We start from the raw sequence: 14,493 nt of genomic DNA on the forward strand, positions 1-14,493 counted from the left end.
GTTAATGTATGTTGATATGTTTGTAAATAATAGAAGATGTATAAAGCAATTATACATTCAAGTAGATTAGAGCCTGCTGAACTTGAGTTTTCTTAATATCTGTCACTTTTTGCAATATTTTTTTCTGGGATGCTCTTTAATGGTTCCTGTCAGTCTACAATGACTATTGTCTGCTTCGGGTGGCTCCAGTCTGCAGCTTAGAATACCAGTATTCTTCATTGCCGACCTGACAGAAACCTCTTGACTGAACTACTCATCAGACAGCTGTCTTGTTAGCTGTTTGTTTTCATTTGTAGCAGATGCAAATATACCTGTTTGCCTAATTGGAATAGTCAGATGCCATAAGAAAACCTCATATTTTGATGTGACAATTGTTCCCCAGGAAAAAGAGAAGTTTGTCAAGAACTAGTCTGTTGTTTCTTTTCATAATTTTTCAAAATATCATATGTGAAATGGCCAAATTAGTATATATATTCTACATTGGTCAACCTACAGGACATGCTGCCCACCATAGTAGTTGTTGTTGTTGTTATAGGGTTTAGTACCATTTTTCAGCGTTCAAGTGTGATTCAGTTTTGATGAGTGTGATTCTGAAAGCAGTACACTATCAACAATGCCCTGCAAAAATGAATTTTAAAAACTCCAGGTTGACAGAGTTATACTTTATTGAGCACAACAGGAAGCGGGTGCATTTAATCCTTTGTACATACTACAAAACATATCAACATGAAGCATGGGGCCCCCGAGTGGCCGAATGGTCTAAAGTGCTCTCTATTATGGATCACTGCCATCTCACCTCTGTCTGTGTGGGTTCGTGTCTCGGATTCAGCTAATGTGGGTATGTGAGAAAGCTTCTTGTGGGTCGGTGGTTCTTTCCAAGGTTTTCCCGTGTTCTTCCTCCACCATTAATACTGGCTGCCGTGTATAGCGTATCATGTGCTGAAAAATGGCGTTAAACTCTACAGCAGCAACAACATGAAGCATGCAACATCTGTTGAAATAGAGCATCATCTTCAGGTAGTATATTCAACAAGCTGAATTGAACATTCTCTTTATTATTATTTGTTATGTTAATTTTGTTAAAATACTACCATAGCTATTAATTTACTCATGTGTTTCATGATGATTTTAGACATGAAATAGATTGATTGAAGGACAATAATAAGCACACACTCGTGATTGCACAGTTAATTTGTGTTGATAAAGCATTAACACCTGTACAGATGCATTTATTACTGATGTATTACCTGTAAGGCCCCCATTAAACTTGAAAATATTTTGTTCCCCCCCTTCCCCCAATGAATTGGTCAGTCCTAAATCTGATGTAAATTCATTTTTCTATAGAGACAGGCATCAGATACTGGTAATGTTATGGTCATTATGAACAACCCTGTTCTGACCAGGATTCACTCTATTGAACTGCAGAAAGCAACAAAGACTGCATCAAATTTAGCGTATATATTGCCATCCAATGGACTTTAAAGACAGAAACTTGATGTATGTTTTTATTTAATGTCAGTGTGGTTGTGATTATATGAGTGTTTGCACATGTGTATGACATTGATATTTGACAATGCTAAGTCTACCAATTATATATTTCTTTCAGAGTGTATTAATTGTTTGAAAAAAGGGATAGGTTAATTGTTTTTATTCAGATTTGAATTTCCAATCATTTTATATAGGCCTAATTGAAAATATTGATTATTCATAATAGGATGAATCACTTTTTTGTGGTCACTCACACTGACCCCTCTTGGGACCCCAGAACACACATTTTGAGTGTCATAAACCCACCAACACTGTCTGGGAATATGGCAGTATGAAATAATGAGAAAGATATTGAAACAGAAAAAATATATTGTGAACTTTTGTTAACATTTTCTAAAGCTATTTCAGTAAAATTATCAAAATAAAAACATGGGGAGTTTTGTAATTTTTTTTGTTGTAATGATATTTCAAAACAAAGATTTTTATTTTTATTTTTCCCATCTTTAAATACTTCATTGAAGAATTCTTTACTGTTTTCTATTGGATTTAATTTGATTTACAAGATATAAGAAGTACATGTTGTAGGACTATATGCTGTTTATACTCATTTGTAAGTCAATTGTAACTGAAAATTTGATTAATGCAGAGTAAGTGTTATCTTATAAGTGTGACATACAATTTTTGTTATAAATCTAAGGTTAGATTGAAACTCAAGATGTTTGCAGCACATACAAAATACTTTTAGTTCAAATATTTGTTTGTTAGGGCACTATTTTCATCCAGAAATGCTTTTATATTATGCACTGTTTATTCATTTCATTACGGTATTCATTACACAGTGGTTGTATCTACATTTAATTGGACTTCTATAAAGTATGTATTACCCACAACAACGTGAAGTGTCTATCAATGTTTGTTTACCTTGGTAGTTTACTGGTATGTATAATGTGTCCATTTTTATGTATCTGAACAATCCATATTTGTACAGAGTGTTTTGCTGTATAAACAATAAATGACGATACAGTTGACTGAATAAAGTTTTGATTTGATTTTTATTTGCCCATTTCGTAAAACAGATATAATTACCAAGTTATCTGCTAGTGCTCTTTGGTCAGTAATCTCTTGGCTTGTAGGGCAGTACCCACTGTGTTTTCCCAGTTGACAATATTTTGATGAAGCTATGAATTTCATCCTTGTTCCATGCCAGATATAGTCCTTTCTTTCATTTACAAAAAGGGTGCTTATTTGATTTCTCTTTGATCATGTCACACAGTTGACACTTGTTCAAAGTCTGCCTTGATAGATTTAACAGACTATATGATCAAAGTGTTACTTGCAGAGCCCAAACTCAGTCTCCGCATAAGCACCCACAGATGGTAGTAAAGGCGAGGAATTGGAGTCAGATGATGTTCACGATGACAAGATGATGATGGAGGATTTCAGAACTTTATTTGGTGACTCCGACGATGAGGATGAATTCTTGGGCTTTGTTCAAGATGACATTAGACAACATTTATAGGATGCTGTGAATCACAAAAGTGTGGACTTTACTTTCACTGTTTATTTGTAAGACACATGGATTGACATATTATGGGATATTGTGAATCGGATAATTTGGGGCAGCAATTTTTATACCAGTATGTGATCTATAATAGAATTCATTAGTTTATCACATGAATGGATTCTACATGTCAAGCATGGTGGATTTATATGGATTTTTTTACATGAAGGTGGACAGCATTGTGACATATTCCACTAATTAATATAAATGTATTTATTTTACACTGGTTTTGTCTCTTCTTTTTTTTTTTTACCTATTACCTGTTTCTGTTCATCCACCCACCCACCCTCCCATCCATCCATCCATCCAGCCATACATCTCATTTGGCTTGTTTATTTTATCAAAGTGCAACTCCAAGTTACTGTTGGAATCACCCGTTACTGAAGGTCAAAGAGTAGTTAGCTTTTTGCAACCCTAAAATGGAGGAGGGGATCAACCAATAATTGAGTATAATTTGAAACCAATTTGTACATTGCCTTTATGAAAAAGTAAAGAAGAGCAGAACTATCTTAACAAGATAGCATTCACTCCAGGGCTACTTACTTTTTGAGGCAAATGTGGCATTAATTAAATTCTGCATTTTCAGTGCATTTTCTCTGATTTTCAGTATATATTTAAATTTTATTTTGTTGAATATTTATTAATCACTGTAACTATCAACTAAAGCTTGTGACCCAGTTGATGACAAGATCTCAAAATAATGTGAAGCTACTAGAAACATGGTTCATGATGCAAGGATGGGAATCATGTTTAGGTGGTTAATAATAACAACTTCCAGAAACCATCTTGCATTACCAGTAATACTTAGGGTGATAAATAAAACCGATGTTAACTACATTTAAGTATGGTAAAACTTCTCAAAACCACAACCTCAGTATGCCAGAATCCTCTTAACATTGAAATGCTTTTGGAGTCCCAAAGTTTTCTTTCCTTAATTTCAACATTTTTCCCAGTAAACCAGAACCTCTCAATTCTGAATACTGAAACAAATTTCTACCCCAGATTTCAATTTTATGCCACCCCCACCTCATTTAAAACTAAAACTAAAAATGGTTAGCAATTACAGTAGTAAGCTTATCTGCGAGAGAAAGGCCCAAAAATGTCACAAGGGCATGCGAAGTTAAGACAATAATTGATATACACATTGACACAGATTGTGGCTGAGTTGACTAGTCTAAGTCTTTGCACCATAAGAACCAATTTTTAAGTGAATTATTAAAACTAAATGCTTGTAGGTAAGATGTTTAAGAAAGATTATGTTTATTTACTTAGTATCTAATTTTGACAGATGCTTATCATTTGTTTACATGATCGATGTAACATTTTTCGTGTTGTTTGTTTAATTAAATACTAGGGCTTTATTAACCAGGTATGTTGCCTTGCCTTTGATCCTTTGTTGATGGAGACCAACAAAACAGTATTCTTATAGCCAGATTCATGCGATTGATTTTCAGTGGAGAAAAATCATTACATTAATTTATTTAAGTAGCTATGACTGTGATTTGTCTTCACTCACATGCCCTGATGTCAGAATTACTAGCTAAGTGTCATAGGATCGAACGCTGTTTACAGGATAAAATTAGTCAGATCAGTGATTATGTGCTAAAACCTACATTGAAAAATCTAGGGGAAATTTTGGCATAGGAACATCTGCTGTTTCAGATATTCTTAAGAAAATGGAATTCTCAAGATTGAATTGGAAAACAATTGTATTTTGTTTACTTTTTAGGAATTGCAAGATCTTGATGAAGAATTTAAAGACAATCACATAGAAATTCTGACAAGATTTTTTCAAGCATTTACCTGTGTTCATAAATATGTTACGGATCTAAATAGGTATGTATAGCAATATTCATGCGTTTCTAAACTCTGTATTTCTTAAATACTAGAATGCCAACAATGTAAAACTCCCAATAGCATGGAAATGGATAGATCATACTTATTAATAATGTTTTGCACTTTTTAGTATTTATTTTAAAATGGCTTCATTTTGGTATCAACTGACACATGAATTTTTAGTGCTAATTTTAAAATGGCTTCATTTTGGTATCAACTGGCACATGAATTTTTAGTACTAATTTTAAAATAGCTTAATTTCGGTATCAACTGACACATGAATTTTTAGTAAACAAAGGAGACAGATATGGTTGGCTTTATACAGCAAATCTGATATGAAGAATGTTCTTAATAATGGATTGAATCCAAAAACAGCAAAAGTTAGAAGGTAAAGCAGATATTTCATTCAGTTAAAAACAACAAAATAAATACTTCCCAACATGTATCTTTTCATTTTATTCATTAAGGTTTCTGGAGGATTTAGAAGAAGGCATCTATATTCAGCAGACATTAGAAAGCGTTCTTTTGAATGATGATGGAAAACAACTTATGGTTAGTAAGATACTGCAAGCATAAAGCGTTCTTTTGAATGATGATGGAAAACAGCTTATGGTTAGTAAGACATTGCAAGCATAAAACGTTCTTTTGAATGATGATGGAAAACAACTTATGGTTAGTAAGACATTGCAAGCATAAAGCGTTCTTTTGAATGATGATGGAAAACAACTTATGGTTGGTAAGACATTGCAAGCATAAAACATTCTTTTGAATGATGATGGAAAACAACTTATGGTTAGTAAGACATTGCAAGCGTAAAGCGTTCTTTTGAATGATGATGGAAAACAACTTATGGTTAGTAAGACATTGCAAGCATAAAACGTTCTTTTGAATGATGATGGAAAACAACTTATGGTTAGTAAGACATTGCAAGCATACATACTTATAATAACCTTGTATAATCTAGCATTTCTTACCATCAGTTTTGCCTACAGGGTTTATAGTTACAACTAACATTTGACCAGATTCATCATTTCAGAGGAGCAGACTCAGAGTAATGACAGCAGTCAAGGCAAATAAAAAAATTTGCTTCTGCAGAATCATGATTTATTAATATAAAAATTGGTGTATTTTCATACCATCTCTGAGTTGGTTTTGACAAGTTTGCCTCATATTTTATACCAAGAAATTTTGTAATAATTGATTTGGCACTATAATGATCTGAAAAATTGTCTGTAAAGTGTATGTTTTAAAGGTCTTTCATGCCAAGTTTGGTTTTGGCTTGGTTTGGGTTGCTGTTTTATGGCATATCAATGCTTGAAGGTTTTACAGTGCTGAGACAAGTAAAGCAAAGTATGTTGTTCAGAGATATGGCACAGTAGCTGATCCAGTTATATCCAAATGGTCATGAGTCCATTGCATTAACTGAACCACCATGACTTCCATATCACATGTTGCCCATATCACATGTTGGGATGCAAAGAAGAAATATTCTTGAAAATGTTAAGAGCAGACCAATAATTTATTATGCGGTTGTTTTGGTTTGTAATTGCTGGTCAAAGTCCAGCATGTTCTGGAAGTTACTTTTTAACACTTTATAAAAATAATTTGTCATTGCATGTAAGCTGGATATGATGCCTTGAAGTTGAGCTCAGAAGTAGGAGACATATTTAGAATTTTTATACTGTCCATATTTACCCGCAGACAAGATGAGTGTGAAATGTCATAAATGCTTTGTTAGGGTTGTTCCATTTAAACATACAGAGAAGGCAGTTTAAAAAAATGTATGTCAGGGTAATTTGATTGCACAGAGTTCATATTAAAATGAAATTCTGAATTGCATATATGGATGCGTATCCCACATTAAAAGTGAATTCCCTGGTCCCAGGTCTGTTTTACTGGAACAGCCCTTATTACACAAGACTATGCAAGATAATGTTTTAAAATTGTCATATACATATTGTAAGAACAAATTATTTTTTCCAGCAAAGCACCATTCAAATGTTTCATATTTATCCTGCAGTGTGAATCCCTCTTTCTCTATGGAGTGATGCTGCTGGTAATTGACTTGAGGATTGATGGTACAGTGAGAGAGCGAATGCTGGTGTCTTACTATAGATACAGGTAATGTTGCACATAAAAGTAATCATTTTAGTGAGGTAAAAACCATTGCCATGTAAAACTTCGATACTCCTGACTGTTGGTTAGACAATTTATATTCCTGACTGTTGGTTAGACAATTTATATTCCTGACTGTTGGTTAGACAATTTATATTCCTGACTGTTGGTTAGACCATTTATATTCCAGACTGTTGGTAAGACATTTTTTAAAATAAATGATGGCAATACTAGTTTTATCTTTGCTCTGAAGACAAACACTTGTTGGTAATACCAGATGTGCCAGCCTACACATTTGTTCCTGACAGCCTACACATTTGTTCCTGACAGCTACACATTTGTTCATGACAGCGTGCACATTTGTCCATGACAGCATACACATTTGTTCATGACAGCATACACATTTGTTCCTGACAGCTACACATTTGTTCCTGACAGCCTACACATTTGTTCATGACAGCATGCACATTTGTCCATGACAGCTTACACATTTGTCCATGACAGCATACACATTTGTCCATGACAGCATACACATTTGTTCATGAGATGTATCAAAACGTGTCAGATGTGGACATCTCAATGCAGCTTGTCTCTGAATATGTTGTGTACTTTCCCACACTGCTTTCTCATGGTAAAATTTGCGATACCAGATTTTAGCTTCAAAATTTAATGCAAGAACTCTTTTCTAAAATAACTCAAGTGCACTCCAAGAACAGCATTACAAAAATGTCCACCAAAAATACACAAGACAAATTCATGCACACACCACTTTGAAAAGTTATGAAGATTGTCAAAGATATTTGTCATCTGCTATCACTCCTATTTTCATTCTTTTCCTTTTGTTTTGTATTGGTGTAGTTGTTGACATTGCCACTGATGTTGTTACTGTTGTTGAGAGTGCCAACATTTACATCTCCCTTTTGTTTAATGAGCAAACTTGTTCTTATTCTGTACAAATGGAGAGAGGGATGGAACAATGGTAATAGACAGATGGCAACTTGTAATCTGACTTTAATCTCCCACTGTCCTTCTTGGATTGGAATATCCTTAATAACATGTACATGGATAATTGAAGCTTCTGACTTTAACTCCATTTCAAAAGAGTTAGTGTCAGCTTACCATGTATAATCTTTGATGATGAGTATTGGACCTTATTGTTTTGTGAATGATTTGTATTAAAAAGAAATAAGTAAATAAGGAACAAAACTTTGACGTAGTTCAATATGGTTGTCTCTTTTTGCACAAGAATTTCTGTCCCCCACCCCACCCCCATGAATAACTGAAAATGAAACCAGTGCAGATACATAGACAAAACTACAATTGTTTTTTTCCACAGGGCAGAAAGAACAAGTTTGATACAGTTTGGGTATATCGAGGCCACCAGTACAAAGCAAATAAACAATTGCCAGTACTTTGGACAAATTGAACTGGATGAAAATTAATAATATGTATGATGACTTTATTTGTAAACAAGGTCATATTACATTGTCTAAATTTGGAAGTGGAACAATCTGAATATTTGTAAATGCTTCAACCAGCAGATTATATCTTTTTTTTGTATTAGCTGGTTAGCTGTGTGTCCTGGTTTTAGTGGGATGCTGAGCGAGTTGAACAATGTTCAGCTTCAGTAGATGACCAGTGAAAGTTTGACTAAGTCTTACTTAGCTAACAATGGGAGCAAAATGACTGATGTATGGCTAACAACTACTTGTCTGAAATCAACATAATAACACATACTTGGAAACAAAAATGTCTTTGATGAATGTTTTTTTAGAAAGTTCACAAAACTGCCCAACTTTTAATATTAAGTTACAGGTCTCATTTGCTGACACCATGTCACTGTATCCTGTGCATTGTGTAAGTTGTCATGTAGTGTTCTTCATGGGCCATTGTCTCTTTAAGATATTGTGGAGGTGATTTTCCTTTATAGGTGTCATCAGGCAGAATGTCATGCAAAGATATGACAGGTGATTTTGGTTCATAACTTGTCAGCGGAGGGGAAAGAACAACCTTGAAAAAAAATCTCAATTTACTGTATATACTCATATAAAAAACATGTCAATTTACTGTATATACCCATATAATAACATGTCAATTTACTGTATATGCTCATTTAAAAACATGTCAATTTACTGTATATACTCATATAAAAAACATGTCAATTTACTGTATATACTCATATAAAAACATGTCAGTTTACTGTATATACTCATATAAAAACATGTCAATTTACTGTATATACTCATATAAAAACATGTCAATTTACTGTATATACTCATAAAAACATGTCAATTTACTGTATATGCTCATATAAAAATATGTCAATTTACTGTATATACTCATATAAAAAAAAACATGTCAATTTACTGTATATACCCATAAAAAAAATGTCAATTTACTGTATATACTCATAAAAAAATATGTCAATTTACTGTATATACTCATAAAAACATGTCAATTTACTATATATACTCATATAAAAAATATGTCAATTTACTGTATGTACTCATATAAAAAACATGTCAATTTACTGTATATACTCATAAAAAACATATGTCAATTTACTGTATATACTCATATAAAATACATATGCAAACTGCATAGACCTAGATCTACTGTTGCATAACTCAGCAAATCTGGGTCATGTGGTTTGTTAGAAGTAATCAGTAAAACAAACATTTGGACCCAACTTATAACCATGTTTCTATAGTACATCACTAATCTTCCAGCTGGAATGGCAAGGTGAATTTGTCAAAACATACTGATTTGGTTCAGTATTGCTTCCAGTTGGAAGAATGAGTGATGTAAATTGATGAAATTTTAAATGCAATGAAAACTTTTGGAAGCAGTATTCATTTCTGCTTTTACTGATCATCATGATAGTGCTTGACATCATTTTTTACAAATAAAACTAGTCCTGGTCTGTTTGGAATCCTTTTAAATCCCTAATTAAAGTACGAGGAGCATCAACAAATTGAATCATGCTAAATCAACAAAAATTAACCTACATAGTCAATAAAGGACAGGAAGTTTAATTTTCTTCTTCAGTTACCTCATTATGATCATGATTCACTTCCTTGCAGATCTAGCTTTCCTATGCTCCCCAAAGAGGCATTGCAACCATCTTTGCCATGTTTATAAACAATGGCACTAAAAAGGTGTCTGTTTTTCTGAGAAAAGAAGTCAGATGAGAGTAGTGCATGCCTCATGCAAAGTCTGCTTCTTTTAGTGCCTTTTTGCCATTGGAGTGAATTCTTAGAGTTTCTCACTTCTGAAAAGTATACTCCTTCTGTTTTCTGCTGTTTTCTTACTCCACTTTCATTCCAGATGAACATTTATTACCTCATTTGTCCGCTTCACCATGCATTGGTTCAGTCAGTGCCATCTTAATTGTAATGGTCATTAGTAGTCATGGGCCAATTCAGTACTTGTTAACTTTACTAATAATTTGCCTTTTATTCAGTTTTTGATGCCAATGTAGTTCAATGTAGTGCATTTTTATCAATTTTGGATTGAAGTCAGTGGTAGTCCACTAGCCTTAGGTTAGTAAATTTCCTGTTGGATTAGTAGTTCTTTTAATTTTAATAGACCATCAGCTATAAAAGTTTTGGTTGTCACCAGTCAGAATTTATTTTCTCTAGCAAAGTAATTTTTGAAAATCAGAATGATTGGATGATGTCCCAGTTCTCTGAGAGCTACTTGCATAAATCCCTAAGATTCAATTCTAAGTGGGTTAGAACAAATGAGGATTTTATTAATCATATTTCAAAACAAAGCTGTATACATCTTTACAGGGTTTTTTAATTGATTTATCATTTAAAGTTTTATGTTAAAGACTGTTAGTTTGAGTTTCCACTAACTTTTACAGCCCCATTTAAGATATTTTGACATTTATGTTGCGGTGTTAGGTATGGTACTTTGACTGTTGACAAATTTAAATTGAACCATGCAGTGTCATGATTTATCATCTCAGAAGTGTTGTGTATAGTATTTGTTGTGTCTATAATTTATTGACAGATGGGACCAAACTAACTAATGCATTGACAAAATCTGACCTGGTTTTCTAAATTTGCATTGGTAGTCACATGACCACCCAGATTTTACAGTCTGTATGTCCACATTATCTCAGGCTATGGCCAGTAATCTACTACACTCCTTTATCACCTGTGTCTACCTGTGCAGATATTTCCTAATTTCTACTGAATATGAATAAACCTCCTTAAGCAATCACTGCAAGTGCAAGTAGATGTTTTTTAACCATTGTGACCCAGCATAACCCTTCAGGCTGTTTGAACAAGGCAATCAATTTTTCTCTTCCAAGCCTAGTCGTTCATTAATTGATAAAACAGCTATTTCTTGGATGTGTTTTGTTGATGACATATTTTTTGCATTTTCATGATCAGGGGCTTGATGGAAGCAAGATCCTGACTTCTACCTTCTGTTTTGTGATAGAAAATAGTTTATTCACCCCTTTGTCTTCAGCAGAATCTGAATCCTTAGGAGTTACCTCTGGAAGACTTGTTTATGATGCGTGACAATGCTATACTCAGAACCTTTGTCTCTTATAGCAGACTCAAGCAATGCTTTACTCTGAACCTTTGTCTCTCAAGCAATGACTAATCTTGATCACATCATCCAAGTTGGGAAAATTACGGGGATCATGATTCTACTGAATCAAGCAGCAGGGATTCTCAGGAAGATCCTGCCCTCTCCTTTCTTTCTCAAAGAAGCCCAAATGTAGGTTTTTCCATCCAAAACCAGGAGAGACTGAACTTGCATCCACGGCAAGCCCTCAGATGGATGTTCTCAAAACATGTGTTGGACAGGATCTCTTGATCTAGAAACCCCACCAAATTATAGAAAGGGAACAGGAAAATTTCTTCTGACAGCACGAACAAAATCACATAACCCCCATAAAACCCACAAAGAACTAGCCTCCTCAGCAGCCAAGGCAAATCACATAACTCCCATAAAACCCACAAAGAACAGCCTCCTCAGCAGCCAAGGCAAATCACATAACTCACATAAAACCCTCAAAGAACTAGCCTCCTCAGCAGCCAAGGTAAATCACATAACCCCCACAAAATGCACAAAGAACTAGCCTCCTCAGCAGTCAAGGCAAATCACATAACCCCTCCAAAACCCACAAAGAACTAGCCTCCTCAGCAGTCAAGGCAAATCACATAACTTCCATAAAACCCACAAAGAACTAGCCTCCTTAGTCAGCAGCCAAGGCACTCATGTACTAAAGACAGTTGTAACATCTTTTTTGGGGCTTGAGAGGGTTGGATTTGCTAGTTGGTGGATATAGACATGAATGTATAATGTTTGAGTAAGTGTTATTGAAGAAACATATTTCACCTTAAATAAATTTAATATTCCTAGAATAACAGTTTGATGCATTGTTTTAAATTTTGCAGTGCCCAGAAGGCTGCTTCCGGAGATTCTAATGTTGATGATGTCTGTAAATTACTACGAAGCACAGGCTACTCCAGTGCACCAGGAGCTAAAAGACCCCCAAACTACCCAGAATCTTATTTCAGGTTCATTCGTAACATTCTTTACCTTTCCAGTTGCATTTAAACCGTAAATCATGGTTATCCATGAAAAAATGGGGTGGACCTTTATTACATTTTCCAAGTTATGGGCATTTAAATAGTCATAAACAAGTAGCACGCCATGGTGTATTTCATTGAAATGGTATTGCTGTGCTGTTGAAACCTTCCATTCATTTTTTTGCTCATATCTGTGAATATATATTAGAGACAATCTTTTTGTCAAAACACATGGGGCAGATTTCTTAAATAGATGAAAACACATAGCAAAAATGCTTTCAAATGCATGTGTTTAAGGGTATAAATAAAAAAAAAATCTTCATTCAATTATTGTACAACTCATTCAGTTTAACATGAAATTATACATTACCAGATTTATAATTTATAAAGAATCACTGACTCTAGAGTGTTACCTACATCTATTGTTTAAGACAGGAGAATGGGTGGTGGTGGTAGGGGTGAGTGAAATTTTGATAAAGAGAGAGGAATTATACATGCTTTAGAGTTGGTATTTGTATCCGTTATTTACTTTATGTGACTTGATTTGAATGATATGCTTTTAGTGATGGAACAGAGTTAAGATGCATTTGCAATCGGAGTGTGGTCATTTTATTAAAACATATACACACATGTTAGTTGATAAACACCAGTGTAATATTCATGATATTTGAACAGCCTTGTGTTCCTCTTTTGTTCTGCATTCATTCATTTATTCTTTCTTTTCTTTTTCCTTGTTTGACTAATATTGTATGTCTTCTCCATAAGTCTCACTTTATTTCATGGACCTTCTCTTGTTTGAGCTAGACTTTTGGTTTCAGCAGGCAGAGGGTCCAGGACTCTTAGTCTAAAAATCTTTCAGAGTAGATTGGGTGGTGGGAATTGAACTTGAAATTGAACCCATGTCCTACCAGTAACAGGTACAGTGTCTTAACTACAGAATCACCACAGCTACTCTGGGTGGGAATTTTATTTGTTTTTGTGTAATGACCCCAGCTGAGTAAGGTCAGACTCAGGAGTCAAAGCTAACTGCATTAGCACAAACCATTGTGGTGCCAAGTTAGTGCATATATTCTTGAAGGCTGGGGCTGTGAATAGTTTCTAAGTTGTGCAGCAGGAGCTAGTCGTGAGAGGGCAGATAGAGACCAGGAACCAATGCTATTTACTTTTTTTTTGTGTAACTTCTGTTATTTCTAGTTTGTAATTTTTATTCATGGCTGTAAATTGTACAGACTATCTTTAGGCAGATTTTGCCTATGTGACTTGAGTTAGATTTTACCTATGTGTAACCTATGTCTGTTTTAGGAATATTAAGAGCATAAAATTACACAGATCTATAAATAAATTCTTACGTATGTATTGACAATTACTAATAACAATCTTAATAATAAGACTTGTTGATGACTTTGGGTTAATATCTCATTGTTTGGTGGGTTTTGGATGGTTCTAGAAGAATTAAGTAATTTCCCATTGGATGCGCCAGGTCATTTGAATTGGCATTTCAAAGTATTGCTCAGTAGTATGATCTGTCTCATGGGGTATGTTGTGAAATATAGTTGTAATAGGTGTATATAAGTAGTCCGATTCATTCCTGTTTTGCAGTCATTCTTATTTCCTGTGTTCCTGTTGTAAGTCTGCAGATGTGTTTTATGTTGTATTTAGATATTATTTAAGAGGAAAAACATATGTTTGGAATGTTCAATGGAAATAAAAAGTGCATATTATTTGGACTGTAATATTATTCAGGAACTATTGTAAATTATTCTAACGAGTTCTGGGCAATGCCATCATGACATTGTCATGATTCTTACTGCATCAGTACATTTTCAGTTCTAAAAGTTATATGGAAATTTTCATTCTTTTGAACTTTAATAGAACTTTTTTCAGGATTATTTTGGATTCACTTCATATTATTTTAATTTCTCTCTCATTTTCACAAAT

At 34.1% G+C, this 14,493-nt stretch overlaps 1 protein-coding gene across 1 annotated transcript in view; it reads left to right on the plus strand.

The window, feature by feature from the left end:
- Positions 1-14,493, plus strand: part of LOC149806643 (WASH complex subunit 5-like) — a 122,889-nt gene that overhangs the window by 4,352 nt on the left and 104,044 nt on the right. Inside the window, exons 2-5 of the mRNA XM_089956025.1 lie at positions 4,779-4,885; positions 5,353-5,437; positions 6,906-7,006; positions 12,421-12,543. Of these exons, the coding sequence (XP_089812151.1) occupies positions 4,779-4,885; positions 5,353-5,437; positions 6,906-7,006; positions 12,421-12,543 (416 nt within the window). The remainder of the gene's footprint in view (positions 1-4,778; positions 4,886-5,352; positions 5,438-6,905; positions 7,007-12,420; positions 12,544-14,493) is intronic.

The sequence above is a fragment of the Sinohyriopsis cumingii genome, chromosome 1 (genome assembly GCF_028554795.1).
Source record: "Sinohyriopsis cumingii isolate HCF-2022 chromosome 1, ASM2855479v2, whole genome shotgun sequence".
NCBI classification, from domain to species: Eukaryota; Metazoa; Mollusca; class Bivalvia; order Unionida; family Unionidae; genus Sinohyriopsis; species Sinohyriopsis cumingii.